The sequence below is a fragment of the Oncorhynchus clarkii genome, chromosome 20 (assembly GCF_045791955.1).
Source record: "Oncorhynchus clarkii lewisi isolate Uvic-CL-2024 chromosome 20, UVic_Ocla_1.0, whole genome shotgun sequence".
In the NCBI taxonomy this organism is placed as follows: domain Eukaryota; kingdom Metazoa; phylum Chordata; class Actinopteri; order Salmoniformes; family Salmonidae; genus Oncorhynchus; species Oncorhynchus clarkii.
The window spans coordinates 87,327,686-87,350,845 of NC_092166.1; the positions used below are offsets into that span (position 1 = coordinate 87,327,686).

At 43.5% G+C, this 23,160-nt stretch overlaps 1 protein-coding gene across 1 annotated transcript in view; it reads left to right on the forward strand.

Moving 5' to 3' along the window:
• LOC139377019 (protein jagged-1b-like) overlaps positions 1 to 23,160 on the forward strand; it is a 145,361-nt gene that overhangs the window by 21,515 nt on the left and 100,686 nt on the right. Inside the window, exons 4-5 of the mRNA XM_071120089.1 lie at positions 15,069 to 15,326; positions 16,167 to 16,227. Coding sequence (XP_070976190.1) covers positions 15,069 to 15,326; positions 16,167 to 16,227 — 319 coding nt within the window. The remainder of the gene's footprint in view (positions 1 to 15,068; positions 15,327 to 16,166; positions 16,228 to 23,160) is intronic.

Consider the following 23,160-nt stretch of genomic DNA (forward strand, 5'->3'; position numbering starts at 1 on the left):
TCACACCACTACAATACAACATTACACCACTACAATACAACATTACACCACTTCACCACTACAATACAACATTACACCACTACAATACAACATTACACCACCACATATCTACAATACAACATTACACCACTACAATACAACATTACACCACTACAATACAACATTACACCACTACAATACAACATTACACCACTACAATACAACATTACACCACTACAATACAACATTACACCACTACAATACAACATTACACCACTACAATACAACATTACACCACTACAATACAACATTACACCACTGCAATACAACATTACACCACTACAATACAACATTACACCACTACAATACAACATTACACCACTTCACCACTACAATACAACATTACACCACTACAATACAACATCACACCACTACAATACAACATCACACCACTACAATACAACATGACACCACTACAATACAACATTACACCACTACAATACAACATTACACCACTACAATACAACATTACACCACTACAATACAACATTACACCACCACAATACAACATTACACCACTACAATACAACATTACACCACCACAATACAACATTACACCACTACAATACAACATCACACCACTACAATACAACATTACACCACTACAATACAACATTACACCACTACAATACAACATTACACCACTACATATCTACAATATAACATTACACCACTACAATACAACATCACACCACTACAATACAACATTACACCACTACAATACAAGAGTACACCACTACAATACAACATTACACCACTACAATACAACATCACACCACTACAATACAACATTACACCACTACAATACAACATCACACCACTACAATACAACATCACACCACTACAATACAACATCACACCACTACAATACAGCATTACACCACTACAATACAACATTACACCACTACAATACGTCATCACACCACTACAATACAACATTACATCACTACAATACAACATCACACCACTACAATACAACATTACACCACTACAATACGTCATCACACCACTACAATACAACATTACACCACTACAATACAAGAGTACACCACTACAATACAACATTACACCACTACAATACAACATTACACCACTACAATACAACATCACACCACTACAATACAACATTACACCACTAGAATACAACATCACACCACTACAATACAACATGACACCACTACAATACAACATTACACCACTACAATACAACATTACACCACTAGAATACAACATTACACCACTAGAATACAACATTACACCACTACAATACAACATGACCCCACTACAATACAGCATTACACCACTACAATACAACATTACACCACTACAATACAACATTACACCACTACAATACAACATTACACCACTACAATACAACATTACACCACTACAATACAACATTACACCACTAGAATACAACATTACACCACCACATATCTACAATACAACATTACACCACTACAATACAACATTACACCACTACAATACAACATCACACCACTACAATACAACATCACACCACTACAATACAACATTACACCACTTCACCACTACAATACAACATTACACCACTACAATACAACATCACACCACTACAATACAACATTACACCACTACAATACAACATCACACCACTACAATACAACATTACACCACTACAATACAACATTACACCACTATAATATAACATTACACCACTACAATACAACATTACACCACTACAATACAACATCACACCACTACAATACAACATTACACCACTACAATACAACATTACACCACTAGAATACAACATTACACCACTAGAATACAACATTACACCACTAGAATACAGCATTACACCACTAGAATACAACATTACACCACTAGAATACAACATTACACCACTACAATACAACATTACACCACTACAATACAACATTACACCACCACATATCTACAATACAACATCACACCACTACAATACAACATTACACCACTACAATACAACATTACACCACTACAATACAACATTACACCACTATAATATAACATTACACCACTACAATACAACATTACACCACTATAATATAACATTACACAACTACAATACAACATTACACCACTACAATACAACATTACACCACTACAATACAACATCACACCACTACAATACAACATCACACCACTACAATACAACATTACACCACTACAATACAACATTACACCACTACAATACAACATCACACCACTACAATACAACATTACACCACTACAATACAACATTACACCACTACAATACAACATTACACCACTATAATACAACATTACACCACTACAATACAACATTACACCACTACAATACAACATTACACCACTACAATACAACATTACACCACTACAATACAACATTACACCACTACAATACAACATTACACCACTACAATACAACATTACACCACTAGAATACAACATTACACCACCACATATCTACAATACAACATCACACCACTACAATACAACATTACACCACTACAATACAACATTACACCACTAGAATACAACATCACACCACTACAATACAACATTACACCACTACATATCTACAATATAACATTACACCACTACAATACAACATTACACCACTACAATACAACATTACACCACTACAATACAACATTACACCACTACAATACAACATTACACCACTACATATCTACAATACAACATTACACCACTACAATACAACATTACACCACTACAATACAACATTACACCACTACAATACAACATTACACCACTACATATCTACAATACAGCATTACACCACTACAATACAACATTACACCACTACAATACAACATTACACCACTGCAATACAACATTACACCACTACAATACAACATTACACCACTAGAATACAACATCACACCACTACAATACAACATGACACCACTACAATACAACATTACACCACTACAATACAACATTACACCACTAGAATACAACATTACACCACTAGAATACAACATTACACCACTACAATACAACATGACCCCACTACAATACAGCATTACACCACTACAATACAACATTACACCACTACAATACAACATTACACCACTACAATACAACATTACACCACTACAATACAACATTACACCACTAGAATACAACATTACACCACTAGAATACAACATTACACCACCACATATCTACAATACAACATTACACCACTACAATACAACATTACACCACTACAATACAACATCACACCACTACAATACAACATCACACCACTACAATACAACATTACACCACTTCACCACTACAATACAACATTACACCACTACAATACAACATCACACCACTACAATACAACATTACACCACTACAATACAACATCACACCACTACAATACAACATTACACCACTACAATACAACATTACACCACTATAATATAACATTACACCACTACAATACAACATTACACCACTACAATACAACATCACACCACTACAATACAACATTACACCACTACAATACAACATTACACCACTAGAATACAACATTACACCACTAGAATACAACATTACACCACTAGAATACAGCATTACACCACTAGAATACAACATTACACCACTAGAATACAACATTACACCACTACAATACAACATTACACCACTACAATACAACATTACACCACCACATATCTACAATACAACATCACACCACTACAATACAACATTACACCACTACAATACAACATTACACCACTACAATACAACATTACACCACTATAATATAACATTACACCACTACAATACAACATTACACCACTATAATATAACATTACACAACTACAATACAACATTACACCACTACAATACAACATTACACCACTACAATACAACATCACACCACTACAATACAACATCACACCACTACAATACAACATTACACCACTACAATACAACATTACACCACTACAATACAACATCACACCACTACAATACAACATTACACCACTACAATACAACATTACACCACTACAATACAACATTACACCACTATAATACAACATTACACCACTACAATACAACATTACACCACTACAATACAACATTACACCACTACAATACAACATTACACCACTACAATACAACATTACACCACTACAATACAACATTACACCACTACAAAACAACAATACACCAATAGAATACAACATTACACCACCACATATCTACAATACAACATCACACCACTACAATACAACATTACACCACTACAATACAACATTACACCACTAGAATACAACATCACACCACTACAATACAACATTACACCACTACATATCTACAATATAACATTACACCACTACAATACAACATTACACCACTACAATACAACATTACACCACTACAATACAACATTACACCACTACAATACAACATTACACCACTACATATCTACAATACAACATTACACCACTACAATACAACATTACACCACTACAATACAACATTACACCACTACATATCTACAATACAGCATTACACCACTACAATACAACATTACACCACTACAATACAACATTACACCACTGCAATACAACATTACACCACTACAATACAACATTACACCACTACAATACAACATTACACCACTACAATACAACATCACACCACTACAATACAACATTACACCACTACAATACAACATTACACCACTACAATACAAAATCACACCACTACAATACAAAATTACACCACTACAATAAAACATAACACCACTACAATACAACATTACACCACTACAATACAACATCACACCACTACAATACAACATTACACCACTACATATCTACAATACAACATCACACCACTACAATACAACATTACACCACTACATATCTACAATACAACATTACACCACTACAATACAACATTACACCACTTCAATACAACATTACACCACTACAGTACAACATTACACCACTACACTACAACATTACACCACTACATATCTACAATACAACATTACACCACTACAATACAACATTACACCACTACAATACAGCATTACACCACTACAATACAACATTACACCACTACAATACAACATTACACCACTACAATACAACATTACACCACTACAATACAACATCACACCACTACAATACAACATTACACCACTACAATACAACATTACACCACTACAATACAACATTACACCACTATAATATAACATCACACCACTACAATACAACATCACACCACTATAATATAACATTACACCACTACAATACAACATCACACCACCACATATCTACAATACAACATTACACCACTACAATACAACATTACACCACTACAATACAACATTACACCACTACAATACAACATTACACCACTACATATCTACAATACAACATTACAACTTTACACCACTACAATACAACATTACACCACTACAATACAACATTACACCACTACAATACAACATGACACCACTACAATACAACATCACACCACTACAATACAACATTACACCACTACAATACAACATTACACCACTACAATACAGCATTACCCCACTACAATACAACATTACACCACTACAATACAACATTACACCACTACAATACAACATTACACCACTACAATACAACATTACACCACTAGAATACAACATTACACCACTATAATACAACATTACACCACTACAATACAACATTACACCACTATAATACAACATTACACCACTACAATACAACGTTACACCACTACAATACAACATTACACCACTAGAATACAACATTACACCACTATAATACAACATTACACCACTATAATACAACATTACACCACTACAATACAACATTACACCACTACAATACAACATTACACCACTACAATACAACATTACACCACTACAATACAACATCACACCACTACAATACAACATTACACCACTACAATACAACATCACACCACTACAATACAACATTACACCACTACAATACAACATCACACCACTACAATACAACATTACACCACTACATATCTACAATACAACATCACACCACTACAATACAACATTACACCACTACATATCTACAATACAACATTACACCACTACAATACAACATTACACCACTGCAATACAACATTACACCACTACAGTACAACATTACACCACTACAATACAACATTACACCACTACATATCTACAATACAACATTACACCACTACAATACAACATTACACCACTACAATACAGCATTACACCACTACAATACAACATTACACCACTACAATACAACATTACACCACTACAATACAACATTACACCACTACAATACAACATCACACCACTACAATACAACATTACACCACTACAATACAACATTACACCACTACAATACAACATTACACCACTATAATATAACATCACACCACTACAATACAACATCACACCACTATAATATAACATTACACCACTACAATACAACATCACACCACCACATATCTACAATACAACATTACACCACTACAATACAACATTACACCACTACAATACAACATTACACCACTACAATACAACATTACACCACTACATATCTACAATACAACATTACAACTTTACACCACTACAATACAACATTACACCACTACAATACAACATTACACCACTACAATACAACATGACACCACTACAATACAACATCACACCACTACAATACAACATTACACCACTACAATACAACATTACACCACTACAATACAGCATTACCCCACTACAATACAACATTACACCACTACAATACAACATTACACCACTACAATACAACATTACACCACTACAATACAACATTACACCACTAGAATACAACATTACACCACTATAATACAACATTACACCACTACAATACAACATTACACCACTATAATACAACATTACACCACTACAATACAACGTTACACCACTACAATACAACATTACACCACTAGAATACAACATTACACCACTATAATACAACATTACACCACTATAATACAACATTACACCACTACAATACAACATTACACCACTACAATACAACATTACACCACTACAATACAACATTACACCACTACAATACAACATTACACCACTATAATACAACATCACACCACTACAATACAACATCACACCACTATAATATAACATTACACCACTACAATACAACATCACACCACCACATATCTACAATACAACATTACACCACTATAATACAACATTACACCACTACAATACAACATTACACCACTACAATACAACATCACACCACCACATATCTACAATACAACATTACACCACTACAATACAACATTACACCACTACAATACAACATTACACCACTACAATACAACATTACACCACTATAATACAACATTACACCACTACAATACAACATTACACCACTACAATACAACATCACACCACCACATATCTACAATACAGCATTACACCACTACAATACAACATTACACCACCACAATACAACATTACACCACTACAATACAACATCACACCACTACAATACAACATTACACCACTACAATACAACATTACACCACTACAATACAACATTACACCACTACATATCTACAATATAACATTACACCACTACAATACAACATCACACCACTACAATACAACATTACACCACTACAATACAAGAGTACACCACTACAATACAACATTACACCACTACAATACAACATTACACCACTACAATACAACATTACACCACTACATATCTACAATACAACATCACACCACTACAATACAACATTACACCACTACATATCTACAATACAACATTACACCACTACAATACAACATTACACCACTGCAATACAACATTACACCACTACAGTACAACATTACACCACTACAATACAACATTACACCACTACATATCTACAATACAACATTACACCACTACAATACAACATTACACCACTACAATACAGCATTACACCACTACAATACAACATTACACCACTACAATACAACATTACACCACTACAATACAACATTACACCACTACAATACAACATCACACCACTACAATACAACATTACACCACTACAATACAACATTACACCACTACAATACAACATTACACCACTATAATATAACATCACACCACTACAATACAACATCACACCACTATAATATAACATTACACCACTACAATACAACATCACACCACCACATATCTACAATACAACATTACACCACTACAATACAACATTACACCACTACAATACAACATTACACCACTACAATACAACATTACACCACTACATATCTACAATACAACATTACAACTTTACACCACTACAATACAACATTACACCACTACAATACAACATTACACCACTACAATACAACATTACACCACTACAATACAACATGACACCACTACAATACAACATCACACCACTACAATACAACATTACACCACTACAATACAACATTACACCACTACAATACAGCATTACCCCACTACAATACAACAATACACCACTACAATACAACATTACACCACTACAATACAACATTACACCACTACAATACAACATTACACCACTAGAATACAACATTACACCACTATAATACAACATTACACCACTACAATACAACATTACACCACTATAATACAACATTACACCACTACAATACAACGTTACACCACTACAATACAACATTACACCACTAGAATACAACATTACACCACTATAATACAACATTACACCACTACAATACAACATTACACCACTACAATACAACATTACACCACTACAATACAACATTACACCACTATAATACAACATCACACCACTACAATACAACATCACACCACTATAATATAACATTACACCACTACAATACAACATCACACCACCACATATCTACAATACAACATTACACCACTACAATACAACATTACACCACTATAATACAACATTACACCACTACAATACAACATTACACCACTACAATACAACATCACACCACCACATATCTACAATACAACATTACACCACTACAATACAACATTACACCACTACAATACAACATTACACCACTACAATACAACATTACACCACTATAATACAACATTACACCACTACAATACAACATTACACCACTACAATACAACATCACACCACCACATATCTACAATACAGCATTACACCACTACAATACAACATTACACCACCACAATACAACATTACACCACTACAATACAACATCACACCACTACAATACAACATTACACCACTACAATACAACATTACACCACTACAATACAACATTACACCACTACATATCTACAATATAACATTACACCACTATAATACAACATCACACCACTACAATACAACATCACACCACTATAATATAACATTACACCACTACAATACAACATCACACCACCACATATCTACAATACAACATTACACCACTACAATACAACATTACACCACTATAATACAACATTACACCACTACAATACAACATTACACCACTACAATACAACATCACACCACCACATATCTACAATACAACATTACACCACTACAATACAACATTACACCACTACAATACAACATCACACCACTACAATACAACATTACACCACTACAATACAAGAGTACACCACTACAATACAACATTACACCACTACAATACAACATTACACCACTACAATACAACATTACACCACTACATATCTACAATACAACATTACACCACTACAATACAACATTACACCACTACAATACAACATTACACCACTACAATACAACATTACACCACTACAATACAACATTACACCACTACAATACAACATTACACCACTACAATACAACATCACACCACTACAATACAACATTACACCACTACAATACAACATTACACCACTACAATACAACATTACACCACTATAATATAACATCACACCACTACAATACAACATCACACCACTATAATATAACATTACACCACTACAATACAACATCACACCACCACATATCTACAATACAACATTACACCACTACAATACAACATTACACCACTACAATACAACATTACACCACTACAATACAACATTACACCACTACATATCTACAATACAACATTACAACTTTACACCACTACAATACAACATTACACCACTACAATACAACATTACACCACTACAATACAACATCACACCACTACAATACAACATTACACCACTACAATACAACATTACACCACTACAATACAACATCACACCACTACAATACAACATTACACCACTACAGTACAACATTACACCACTACAATACAACATTACACCACTACAATACAACATTACACCACTACAATACAACATTACACCACTATAATACAACATTACACCACTATAATACACCACTACATATCTACAATACAACATGTATAATACCACCATACATGTGTGTGTATGTCTGTCTCTCTCTGGGTCAGTCTGTGTATACATTTTAAAGTGAACAATCTGAGACTGTGTAATTCCGTTACCAAGGATTTGCCCAGTAGATACTTGTTTAAATACTTGACTTTATGCATGTTTCTCTCTCTGTGTGTGTGTGACTTAACTCTTGACTTGTCTTGTTTGTAGCCTGTGTGTACAAACGAGTGTGTCTGTGTGGGAGAGTGGCCTGTGTATGAGAAGGACAGAATACAGTGAGTGAAGTAGGAGAAAGTGCTGAGTGTTGGTTGGCAGGAGTCCTGGCTGGATGTGACTGTGGTTTCTGGTGTCAGTCTCACTCTGTAATTACTGGTGGCTGTGGCGAGTGTGGCTTTGTCCCCAGTCAGGGGGAAGGCAGGCAGGCAGTGGGAGGGTCCCCAGTCAGGCATAGGGAGGGTCCCCAGTCAGGGAGAGCGAGGCAGGCAGTGGGAGGGTCCCCAGTCAGGGGGAGAGAGGCAGGCAGTGGGATGGTCCCCAGTCAGGCAGTGGGAGGGTCCCCAGTCAGGGGGAGAGAGGCAGGCAGTGGGAGGGTCCCCAGTCAGGCAGTGGGAGGGTCCCCAGTCAAGGGGAGAAAGGCAGGCAGTGGGAGGGTCCCCAGTCAGGGGGAGAGAGGCAGGCAGTGGGAGGGTCCCCAGTCAGGGGGAGAGAGGCAGGTAGTGGGAGGGTCCCCAGTCAGGGGGAGAGAGGCAGGTAGTGGGAGGGTCCCCAGTCAGGGGGAGAGAGGCAGGCAGTGGGAGGGTCCCCAGTCAGGCAGTGGGAGGGTCCCCAGTCAGACATAGGGAGGGTCCCCAGTCAGGGAGAGCGAGGCAGGCAGTGGGAGGGTCCCCAGTCAGGGGGAGAGAGGCAGGCAGTGGGAGGGTCCCCAGTCAGGCAGTGGGAGGGTCCCCAGTCAGGGGGAGAGAGGCAGGCAGTGGGAGGGTCCCCAGTAGGCAGTGGGAGGGTCCCCAGTCAGGCAGTGGGAGGGTCCCCAGTCAGTGTGAGAGAGGCAGGCAGTGGGAGGGTCCCCAGTCAGGGGGAGAGAGGCAGGCAGTGGGAGGGTCCCCAGTCAGGCATAGGGAGGGTCCCCAGTCAGGGAGAGCGAGGCAGGCAGTGGGAGGGTCCCCAGTCAGGGGGAGAGAGGCAGGCAGTGGGATGGTCCCCAGTCAGGCAGTGGGAGGGTCCCCAGTCAGGGGGAGAGAGGCAGGCAGTGGGAGGGTCCCCAGTCAGGCAGTGGGAGGGTCCCCAGTCAGGGGGAGAGAGGCAGGCAGTGGGAGGGTCCCCAGTCAGGGGGAGAGAGATCCATCCATCCATCCAAAGATGTGGGATGGTCTGAGAGGGTGGTCTATGGTGATAGGTGGGATGGGCTGAGAGGGTGGTCTATGGTGATAGGTGGGATGGGCTGAGAGGGTGGTCTATGGTGATAGGTGGGATGGAATGAGAGGGTGGTCTATGGTGATAGGTGGGATGGGCTGAGAGGGTGGTCTATGGTGATAGGTGGGATGGGCTGAGAGGGTGGTCTATTATGATAGGTGGGATGGGCTGTGAGGGTGGTCTATGGTGATAGGTGGGATGGGCTGAGAGGGTGGTCTATGGTGATAGGTGGGATGGTCTGAGAGGGTGGTCTATGGTGATAGGTGGGATGGCCTGAGAGGGTGGTCTATGGTCATAGGTGGGATGGGCTGAGAGGGTGGTCTATGGTGATAGGTGGGATGGGCTGAGAGGGTGGTCTATAGTGATAGGTGGGATGGGCTGTGAGGGTGGCCTATGGTCATAGGTGGGATGGGCTGAGAGGGTGGTCTATGGTCATAGGTGGGATGGCCTGAGAGGGTGGTCTATGGTGATAGGCGGGATGGGCTGAGAGGGTGGTCTATGGTCATAGGTGGGATAGGCTGAGAGGGTGGTCTATAGTGATAGGTGGGATGGAATGAGAGGGTGGTCTATGGTGATAGGTGGGATGGGCTGAGAGGGTGGTCTATGGTGATAGGTGGGATGGGCTGAGAGGGTGGTCTATGGTGATAGGTGGGATGGGCTGAGAGGGTGGTCTATGGTCATAGGTGGGATGGGCTGAGAGGGTGGTCTATGGTGATAGGTGGGATGGGCTGAGAGGGTGGTCTATGGTGATAGGTGGGATGGCCTGAGAGGGTGGTCTATGGTGATAGGCGGGATGGGCTGAGAGGGTGGTCTATGGTCATAGGTGGGATGGGCTGAGAGGGTGGTCTATGGTCATAGGTGGGATGGCCTGAGAGGGTGGTCTATGGTCATAGGTGGGATGGGCTGAGAGGGTAGTCTATAGTGATAGGTGGGGTGGTATGAGAGGGTGGTCTATGGTGATAGGTGGGATGGGCTGAGAGGGTGGTCTATGGTGATAGGTGGGATGGGCTGAGAGGGTGGTCTATGGTCATAGGTGGGATGGGCTGAGAGGGTGGTCTATGGTCATAGTTGGGATGGCCTGAGAGGGTGGTCTATGGTGATAGGTGGGATGGGCTGAGAGGGTGGTCTATGGTGATAGGTGGGATGGGCTGAGAGGGTGGTCTATGGTCATAGGTGGGATGGGCTGAGAGGGTGGTCTATGGTCATAGGTGGGATGGGCTGAGAGGGTGGTCTATGGTGATAGGTGGGATGGGCTGAGAGGGTGGTCTATGGTCATAGGTGGGATGGGCTGAGAGGGTGGTCTATGGTGATAGGTGGGATGGGCTGAGAGGGTGGTCTATGGTGATAGGTGGGATGGCCTGAGAGGGTGGTCTATGGTGAGAGGCGGGATGGGCTGAGAGGGTGGTCTATGGTCATAGGTGGGATGGGCTGAGAGGGTGGTCTATGGTCATAGGTGGGATGGCCTGAGAGGGTGGTCTATGGTCATAGGTGGGATGGGCTGAGAGGGTAGTCTATAGTGATAGGTGGGGTGGAATGAGAGGGTGGTCTATGGTGATAGGTGGGATGGGCTGAGAGGGTGGTCTATGGTGATAGGTGGGATGGGCTGAGAGGGTGGTCTATGGTGATAGGTGGGATGGGCTGAGAGGGTGGTCTATGGTCATAGGTGGGATGGGCTGAGAGGGTGGTCTATGGTCATAGTTGGGATGGCCTGAGAGGGTGGTCTATGGTGATAGGTGGGATGGGCTGAGAGGGTGGTCTATGGTCATAGGTGGGATGGGCTGAGAGGGTGGTCTATGGTCATAGGTGGGATGGGCTGAGAGGGTGGTCTATGGTCATAGGTGGGATGGGCTGAGAGGGTGGTCTATGGTGATAGGTGGGATGGGCTGAGAGGGTGGTCTATGGTGATAGGTGGGATGGGCTGAGAGGGTGGTCTATGGTGATAGGTGGGATGGGCTGAGAGGGTGGTCTATGGTCATAGGTGGGATGGGCTGAGAGGGTGGTCTATGGTGATAGGTGGGATGGGCTGAGAGGGTGGTCTATGGTGATAGGTGGGATGGGCTGAGAGGGTGGTCTATGGTGATAGGTGGGATGGGCTGAGAGGGTGGTCTATGGTCATAGGTGGGATGGGCTGAGAGGGTGGTCTATGGTCATAGGTGGGATGGGCTGAGAGGGTGGTCTATGGTCATAGGTGGGATGGGCTGAGAGGGTGGTCTATGGTCATAGGTGGGATGGGCTGAGAGGGTGGTCTATGGTCATAGGTGGGATGGGCTGAGAGGGTGGTCTATGGTCATAGGTGGGATGGGCTGAGAGGGTGGTCTATGGTGATAGGTGGGATGGGCTGAGAGGGTGGTCTATAGTGATAGGTGGGATGGGCTGAGAGGGTGGTCTATAGTGATAGGTGGGATGGGCTGAGAGGGTGGTCTATGGTCATAGGTTGAGTGGGTGGGATTATCTGGGTATTATTATTTTATAGGTATAATGGGTATTATTTTATGGGTATTATGGGTAATCTTTATGGGTTTTATTTTCTAGGTATTATGAGTGTTTTATGGGTATTCTTATCTGGTAATTCTGGGTATTCTTTTCTGGGCATTATTTTATAGGTATAATGGGTATTATTTTATGGGTATTATTTTATAGGTATAATGGGTATTATTTTATGGGTATTATGGGTATTATTTTATGGGTATTATTTTATAGGTATAATGGGTATTATTTTCTAGGTATTATGGGGATGTTATGGGTATTATTTTATGGGTATTATTTTATAGGTATAATGGGTATTATTTTATGGGTATTATGGGTATAATGGGTATTATTTTATGGGTATTATGGGTATTATGGTTATTATTTTCTGGGCATTATTTTATAGGTATAATGGGTATTATTTTATGGGTATTATTTTATAGGTATAATGGGTATTATTTTCTAGGTATTATGGGTATTATTTTATGGGTATTATTTTCTAGGTATTATGGGGTATTTTATGGGTATTATTTTATGGGTATTATGACTCATACTGGGGTACTCTACATGCTCAGACATGCATTTAACAGTCTTTTTAACAGTGATTCTGTCTTTCTCGTAAGGATAGTAACCTGTTAACTATATATTCTAACTGATTGTATATCTATGACCCATTAGGTGGTGATGGTCAGGTGATTGAGAAGGCATCCCACTCTGGGATGATCAACCCCAGCCATCAGTGGCAGAAGCTCAGCCACAACGGTCCTATTGGTCAGTTTGACTATCAGATCCGGGTCAGCTGTGACGAGCACTACTATGGCTTCGGATGCAACAAGTTTTGCCGACCCCGAGACGAGTTCTTCGGGCACTACACCTGCGACTACAACGGGAATAAGACCTGTCTGGAGGGCTGGTCTGGACTAGAATGTAACACACGTATGTAAACACGGACTACTTCCTGCTTCCTTCTTGTGATCCCTTCCTGGAAAGTTGTAACCTAAAAGGGTCTTCTTCTGGTTAAATGGATAAAACACATGTAAGCTGGGAGAGAGACGGAGAGAGGAAGATTAACATGGACAGTTTGTCTGTGTGCCTGGAGGCTATAGAATGATGATGGTACGGATTATTTCAATGTTGGAGAAAGGGGAATACAAGGCTATGGATGGATGTTCAGGTCGCTGATTAACTTCCTCCCTTTTGTACTTGCGTGTGTCAAATGTCAATAGACATTAGGTGCCGAACTGCCAACAAACGTCACTTAATACTGCCAACAGGTATTTACTGACGTTTGTGCTAATTTAGGCTTTCTTCCTGTCCCTTACCCCCACGCCACATCCTCCACCCCTCCAACACCTTCCCTTCTCCAACTCTCCCTCCTCATCCCTTTATCCCTCCTTCCCTCCCTCCCTCTCCCTCCTCCTCCTCCTCCCTCTCCCTCCTCCTCCCTCTATCACTCCACCACTCCTTCCCTCCCTCTCCCTCGTCCTCCACCCCTCCCTCCCTCCCTCCCTCCCTCTCCCTCCTCCTCCTCCTCTTCCTCCTCCCTCTCCCTCCTCCTCCCTCTATCACTCCACCACTCCTTCCCTCCCTCTCCCTCTCCCTCCTCCTCCACCCCTCCTTCCTTCCCTCTCCCTCCTCCTCCACCCCTCCTTCCATCACTCCACCACTCCTTCCCTCCCTCTCCTTCCTCCTCCACCCCTCCTTCCCTCCCTCTCTCTCCTCCACCCCTCCTTCCCTCCTCCTCCACCCCTCCTTCCCTCCCTCTCTCTCCTCCAGCTATCTGTCGGCAGGGCTGCAGTACAGAACATGGACACTGCAAAGAGCCAGATGACTGCAAGTAAGTGACTCTTTCCTCCCCTCCTTTCTCTCCAGGAATAACTGGAATCTGCTTCTCATTTTCAATGTCTGCCATGATATTTATGATTCATTACTTGACAAACAGCATTTTATCATGTGCTATGCAGCTTAATCCCCAGGTCCCTGGTATGGGAGTGGAGCTGTGTCCTAGCTGACTATAGGGTCTGAGGGAGTGGAGCTGTGTTCTAGCTGGCTATAGGGTCTGAGGGAGTGGAGCTGTGTTCTATCTGACTATAGGGTCTGAGGGAGTGGAGCTGTGTTCTAGCTGGCTATAGGGTCTGAGGGAGTGGAGCTGTGTTCTAGCTGGCTATAGGGTCTGAGGGAGTGGAGCTGTGTCCTAGCTGACTATAGGGTCTGAAGGAGTGGAGCTGTGTTCTAGCTGGCTATAGGGTCTGAGGGAGTGGAGCTGTGTTCTATCTGACTATAGGGTCTGAGGGAGTGGAGCTGTGTTCTAGCTGGCTATAGGGTCTGAGGGAGTGGAGCTGTGTCCTAGCTGACTATAGGGTCTGAGGGAGTGAAGCTGTGTTCTAGCTGGCTAGAGGGTCTGAGGGAGTGGAGCTGTGTTCTAGCTGGCTATATGGTCTGAGGGAGTGGAGCTGTGTTGTAGCTGGCTATAGGGTCTGAGGGAGTGGAGCTGTGCTCTAGCTGGCTATAAGGTCTGAGGGAGTGGAGCTGTGTTCTAGCTGGCTATAGGGTCTGAGGGAGTGGAGCTGTGTTCTAGCTGGCTATAGTGTCTGAGGGAGTGGAGCTGTGTTGTAGCTGGCTATAGGGTCTGAGGGAGTGGAGCTGTGTTCTAGCTGGCTATAGGGTCTGAGGGAGTGGAGCTGTGTTGTATCTGACTATAGGGTCTGAGGGAGTGGAGCTGTGTTGTAGCTGGCTATAGGGTCTGAGGGAGTGGAGCTGTGTTCTAGCTGGCTATAGGGTCTGAGGGAGTAGAGCTGTGTTGTAGCTGGCTATAGGGTCTGAGGGAGTGGAGCTGTGTTCTAGCTGGCTATAGGGTCTGAGTGAGTGGAGCTGTGTTCTAGCTGGCTATAGGGTCTGAGGGAGTGGAGCTGTGTTCTAGCTGGCTATAAGTGGAGCTGTGTTGTATCTGACTATAGGGTCTGAGGGAGTGGAGCTGTGTTGTAGCTGGCTATATGGTCTGAGGGAGTGGAGCTGTGTTGTAGCTGGCTATAGGGTCTGAGGGAGTGGAGCTGTGTTCTAGCTGGCTATAGGGTCTGAGGGAGTGGAGCTGTGTTGTAGCTGGCTATAGGGTCTGAGGGAGTGGAGCTGTGTTCTAGCTGGCTATAGTGTCTGAGGGAGTGGAGCTGTGTTCTAGCTGGCTATAGGGTCTGAGGGAGTGGAGCTGTGTTCTAGCTGGCTATAAGTGGAGCTGTGTTTTAGCTAGCTATAAGTGGAGCTGTGTTCTAGCTGGCTATAAGTGGAGCCGTGTTCTAGCTGGCTATATGTGGAGCTGTGTTCTAGCTGGCTATACGTGGAGCTGTGTTCTAGCTGGCTATAAGTGGAGCTGTGTTCTAGCTGGCTATAAGTGGAGCTGTGTTCTAGCTGGCTATAAGTGGAGCTGTGTTCTAGCTGGCTATAAGTGGAGCTGTGTTCTAGCTGGCTATAAGTGGAGCTGGGTTCTAGCTGGCTATAAGTGGAGCTATGTTCTAGCTTTCTAGGGGTTATGGGTGTAGGGGTGATAGTAAGGGCTCAGGGATCGGGGGATGATTGGGACGGATGGAGGGATGGGGGAGAGGGAGGGAGGGAAGGACGGATGATTGGGACGGATGGAGGGATGGGGGAGAGGGAGGGAGGGAAGGATGGATGATTGGGACGGATGGAGGGATGGGGGAGAGGGAGGGAGGGAAGGAAGGACGGATGATTGGGATGGATGGAGGGATGGGGGAGAGGGAGGGAGGGAGGGAAGGACGGATGGAGGGATGGGGGAGAGGGAGGGATGATTGGGATGGATGGGGGTGAGGGAGGGAGGGAGGGTGGGAAGGACGGATGGAGGGATGGGGAGAGGGAGGGAGGGAAGGACGGATGGAAGGATGGGGGAGAGGGAGGGAGTGAGGGAGGGAGGCAGGGAAGGACGGATGGAGGGATGGGGGAGAGGGAGGGAAGGAGGGAAGGACGGATGGAGGGATGGGGGAGAGGGAGGGAGGGAGGGAAGGACGGATGGAGGGATGGGGGAGAGGGAGGGAAGGACGGATCGAGGGATGGGGGAGAGGGAGGGAGGGAGGGAAGGACGGATGGATGGAGGGATGGGGGAGAGGGAGGGAAGGACGGATGATAGGGATGGATGGAGGGATGGGGGAGAGGGAGGGAGGGAAGGACGGATGATTGGGACATATGGAGGGATGGGGGAGAGGGAGGGAGGGAGGGATGATTGGGACGGATTGAGGGATGGGGGAGAGGGAGGGAGGGAAGGAAGGACGGATGGAGGGATGGGGGAGAGGGAGGGAGGGAAGGAAGGACGGATGGAGGGATGGGGGAGAGGGAGGGAGGGAAGGATGGATGGAGGGATGGGGGAGAGGGAGGGAGGAAGGGAAGGGCGGATGATTGGGACGGATGGAGGGAGAGGGAGGGATGGATGGATTATTGGGACGGATGGAGGGATGGGGGAGAGGGAGGGAGGGACGGATGGGGGTGGTCTGAATTTAACCCAACCCTAGTCCCTCTGATGGAGGGATGGAGGAGAGGGAGGGAGGGACGGATGGGGGTGGTCTGAATTTAACCCAACCCTAGTCCCTCTGATGGAGGGATGGAGGAGAGGGAGGGAGGGACGGATGGGGGTGGTCTGAATTTAACCCAACCTTAGTCCCTCTGATGGAGGGATGGAGGAGAGGGAGGGAGGGACGGATGGGGGTGGTCTGAATTTAACCCAACCCTAGTCCCTCTGATGGAGGGATGGAGGAGAGGGAGGGAGGGAGGGACGGATGGGGGTGGTCTGAATTTAACCCAACCCTAGTCCCTCTGTCTGTTCATGGTTCTGTCTGTGTGCCGGCCAAGGGATTGTGTGCAGTTCCACTTTTTGCCTAATAGACCATTACAGTACGGAATGTAACAGAGATGGAATTCTGAGCAATTCCAAAATGAGTCTGAAGGAGCCTCGGCTTGGAGCTTGTCTGTATGAGGTTGTCTATTGGGATCAATGCCAGCCAGCTGACCAGCCAACCAGCAAGCTGTGTTGGAATTAGTCGCAGGTTCTGTAATAGAACAGTCCTTATTAGTCAGATGGATCATGTATGTTATTTAGTCTTGGATGTGTGTTAAAGTGGTGTGTTTGTTTAGCTAGTGGTTTCATGTTGTTGTTTATGATACAGCCTGAGGGAGAGGGGTAGTGGTTTCATGTTGTTGTTTATGATACATTCTGAGGGAGAGGGGTTAGTGGTTTCATGTTGTTGTTTATGATACAGCCTGAGGGAGAGGGGTAGTGGTTTCATGTTGTTGTTTATGATACAGCCTGAGGGAGAGGGGTAGTGGTTTCATGTTGTTGTTTATGATACATTCTGAGGGAGAGGGGTTAGTGGTTTCATGTTGTTGTTTATGATACAGCCTGAGGGAGAGGGGTAGTGGTTTCATGTTGTTGTTTATGATACAGCCTGAGGGAGAGGGGTAGTGGTTTCATGTTGTTTATGATACAGCCTGAGATATAGGGGTAGTGGTTTCATGTTGTTTATGATACAGCCTGAGATATAGGGGTAGTGGTTTCATGTTGTTGTTTATGATACAGCCTGAGATATAGGGGTAGTGGTTTCATGTTGTTTATGATACAGCCTGAGGGAGAGAGGTAGTGGTTTCATGTTGTTGTTTATGATACAGCCTGAGATATAGGGGTAGTGGTTTCATGTTGTTGTTTATGATACAGCCTGAGGGAGAGGGGTAGTGGTTTCATGTTGTTTATGATACAGCCTGAGGGAGAGGGGCAGTGGTTTCATGTTGTTGTTTATGATACAGCCTGAGGGAGAGAGGTAGTGGTTTCATGTTGTTATTTATGATACTGCCTGAGGGAGAGGGGTAATGGTTTCATGTTGTTATTTATGATACTGCCTGAGGGAGAGAGGTAGTGGTTTCATGTTGTTGTTTATGATACAGCCTGAGGGAGAGGGGTAGTGGTTTCATGTTGTTTATGATACAGCCTGAGGGAGAGGGGTAGTGGTTTCATGTTTATGATACTGCCTGAGGGAGAGGGGTAGTGGTTTCATGTTGTTGTTTATGATACAGCCTGAGGGAGAGGGGTAATGGTTTCATGTTTATGATACAGCCTGAGGGAGAGGGGTAGTGGTTTCATGTTGTTGTTTATGATACAGCCTGAGGGAGAGGGGTAGTGGTTTCATGTTGTTGTTTATGATACAGCCTGAGGGAGAGGGTTAGGGGTTTCATGTTGTTGTTTATAACTTCAGACAATGGCGTTGACAGAGAGGGCTGCCTCGCTTCTTGTTCTTAGGAAACTTGGCAGTATTTTGTTTTTTTATGTCTCATTTCTAAGATTGTTCGGCCAGAAACATTGTTGTGTTATTGCATACAGCCAGGAAGAACTATTGGATATCAGAGCGGCCTTAACTCACCAGCAGTACGACCAGGAATACGACTTTCCCGAAGCAGATCCTTTGTTCCCCCGGGGCAATTGAACTGATTCCAGCAGCCGACCCAAAACAATGGCGGCGAAGGAGAGGTACTTGGAGTGGTCTTCTAGTCCGATTTAGGAGGTGTGCACACCACCCACCGCTTCCGAGAATATTACTTGTTAATGTTCAGTCTCTGGATAGTTGACGAGAGTGTGGATCTCTTTCCAGAGAGATATTAGGGATTGTAACCTACTCTGCTTCACGGAAACATGCATCTCTCGAGATATACGCTCCAAATCCATCCAGCCAGCTGGATTCTCAGGTCATCGCGCAGACAGGAATTAAGTATCTCTCCGTGAAGAATTTGAGAAAAAGAATGCCGAAGTTCTATGAATATATTGACTGTAGTACTCGCACTACCAAAATACTCAACCAACTTCCGGGATGCCTATAAAGGCCCTAGTCAAGGATCATACCACCTCCACCTTACCTGTCACCACCTAGACCCACTTCAATTTGTTTACCGCCCCAATATGTCCACAGACGATGCAATCACGATCACACTGCCATATCCCATGTGGACAAGAGGAATACATATGTAAGAGTGCTGTTGATTGACTATAGCTCAACATTCAACACCATAGTACCCTCCAAGCTCATCATTTAGCTCGAGGCCCCGGGACTGAACCCTGCCCTGTGCGACTGGGTGCTGTACTTCCTGATGGGCCGCCCCCAGATGGTGAAGGTATCTAACACCTCCACTTCGCTGATCCTCAACACTGTGGCCCCACAAGGGTGCGTACTCAGCCCCCTCCTGTACTCCCTGTTCATTAATGTGTGAATGTGGCCAAGCACGCCTCCAACTCAATCATCAAGTTTGCAGATGACACAACAGTAGTAGACTTAATTACCAACAATGACAAGCCTACAGGGAGGAGCTAAGGGCTCTGGGAGTGTGGTGTCAGGAAAATAACCTCTCACTCAACATCAACAAAACAAAGATGATCGTGGACTTCAGGAAACAGCCGAGGGAGCACCCCCCCATCCACATCGATGGGACCGCAGTGGAGAAGTTGGAAAGCTTCAAGTTCCTCGGCGTACATGTTACTGACAAACTGAATGGTTAACTCACACAGACAGTGTGGTGAAGAAGGCGCAACAGCTTCTCTTCAACCTCAGGAGGCTGAAGAGATTTGGCTTGTCACCTATAACCCTCACACACTTTTACAGATGCACCATCAAGAGCATCCTGTCGGGCTGTATCACCGCTTGGTACGGCAACTGCTCCGCCCGCAACCCCAGGGCTCTCCAGAAGGTGGTGCAGTCTGCCCAACGCATCACTGGGGGCAAACTACCTGCCCTCCAGGACACCTGCAGCACCTGATGTCACAGGAATTCCAAAAACATCATCAAGGACATTATCCACCCGAGCCACTGCCTGTTCACCCCGCTATCATCCAGAAGGCGAGGTCAGTACTGGTGCATCAAAGCTGGGACCGAGAGACTGATAGAAGCTGTTTATCTCAAGACCATCAGACTGTTAAACAGCCCCCACTAGCCAGCTACCACCTGGTTTCTCAACCCTGCACTTTAGAGGCTGCTGCCCTATATAGATAGACTTGAAATCACTGTCCACTTTAATAAATGGACCACTCACTAATAGTGTTTACGTATCTTGCATTACTCATCCCATATGTACATACCGTATTATATTCTACTGTATCTTAGTCTATACCGCTCTGACATTACTCATCCCATATGTACATACTGTATTATATTCTACTGTATCTTAGTCTATACCGCTCTGACATTACTCATCCCATATGTACATACCGTATTATATTCTACTGTATCTTAGTCTATACCGCTCTGACATTACTCATCCCATATGTACATACTGTATTATATTCTACTGTATCTTAGTCTATGCCGCTCTGACATTGCTCGTCCACATATTTATATATTCTTAATTGCATTCCTTTACTTAGATGTGTATTGGGTGTATGAAGTGAAATTGTTAGATATTACTCCACTGTTGGAGCTAGAAACACAAGCATTTTGCTACACCTGCAATACCATCTGCTAAACACGTGTATGTGACCAATAACATCTGATAAATATGTGACCAATAACATCTGATAAATATGTGACCAATAACATCTGATAAATATGTGACCAATAACATCTGATAAATATGTGACCAATAACATCTGATAAATATGTGACCAATAACATCTGCTAAACACGTGTATGTGACCAATACCATCTGCTAAACACGTGTATGTGACCAATAACATCTGATAAATATGTGACCAATACCATCTGCTAAACACGTGTATGTGACCAATACCATCTGCTAA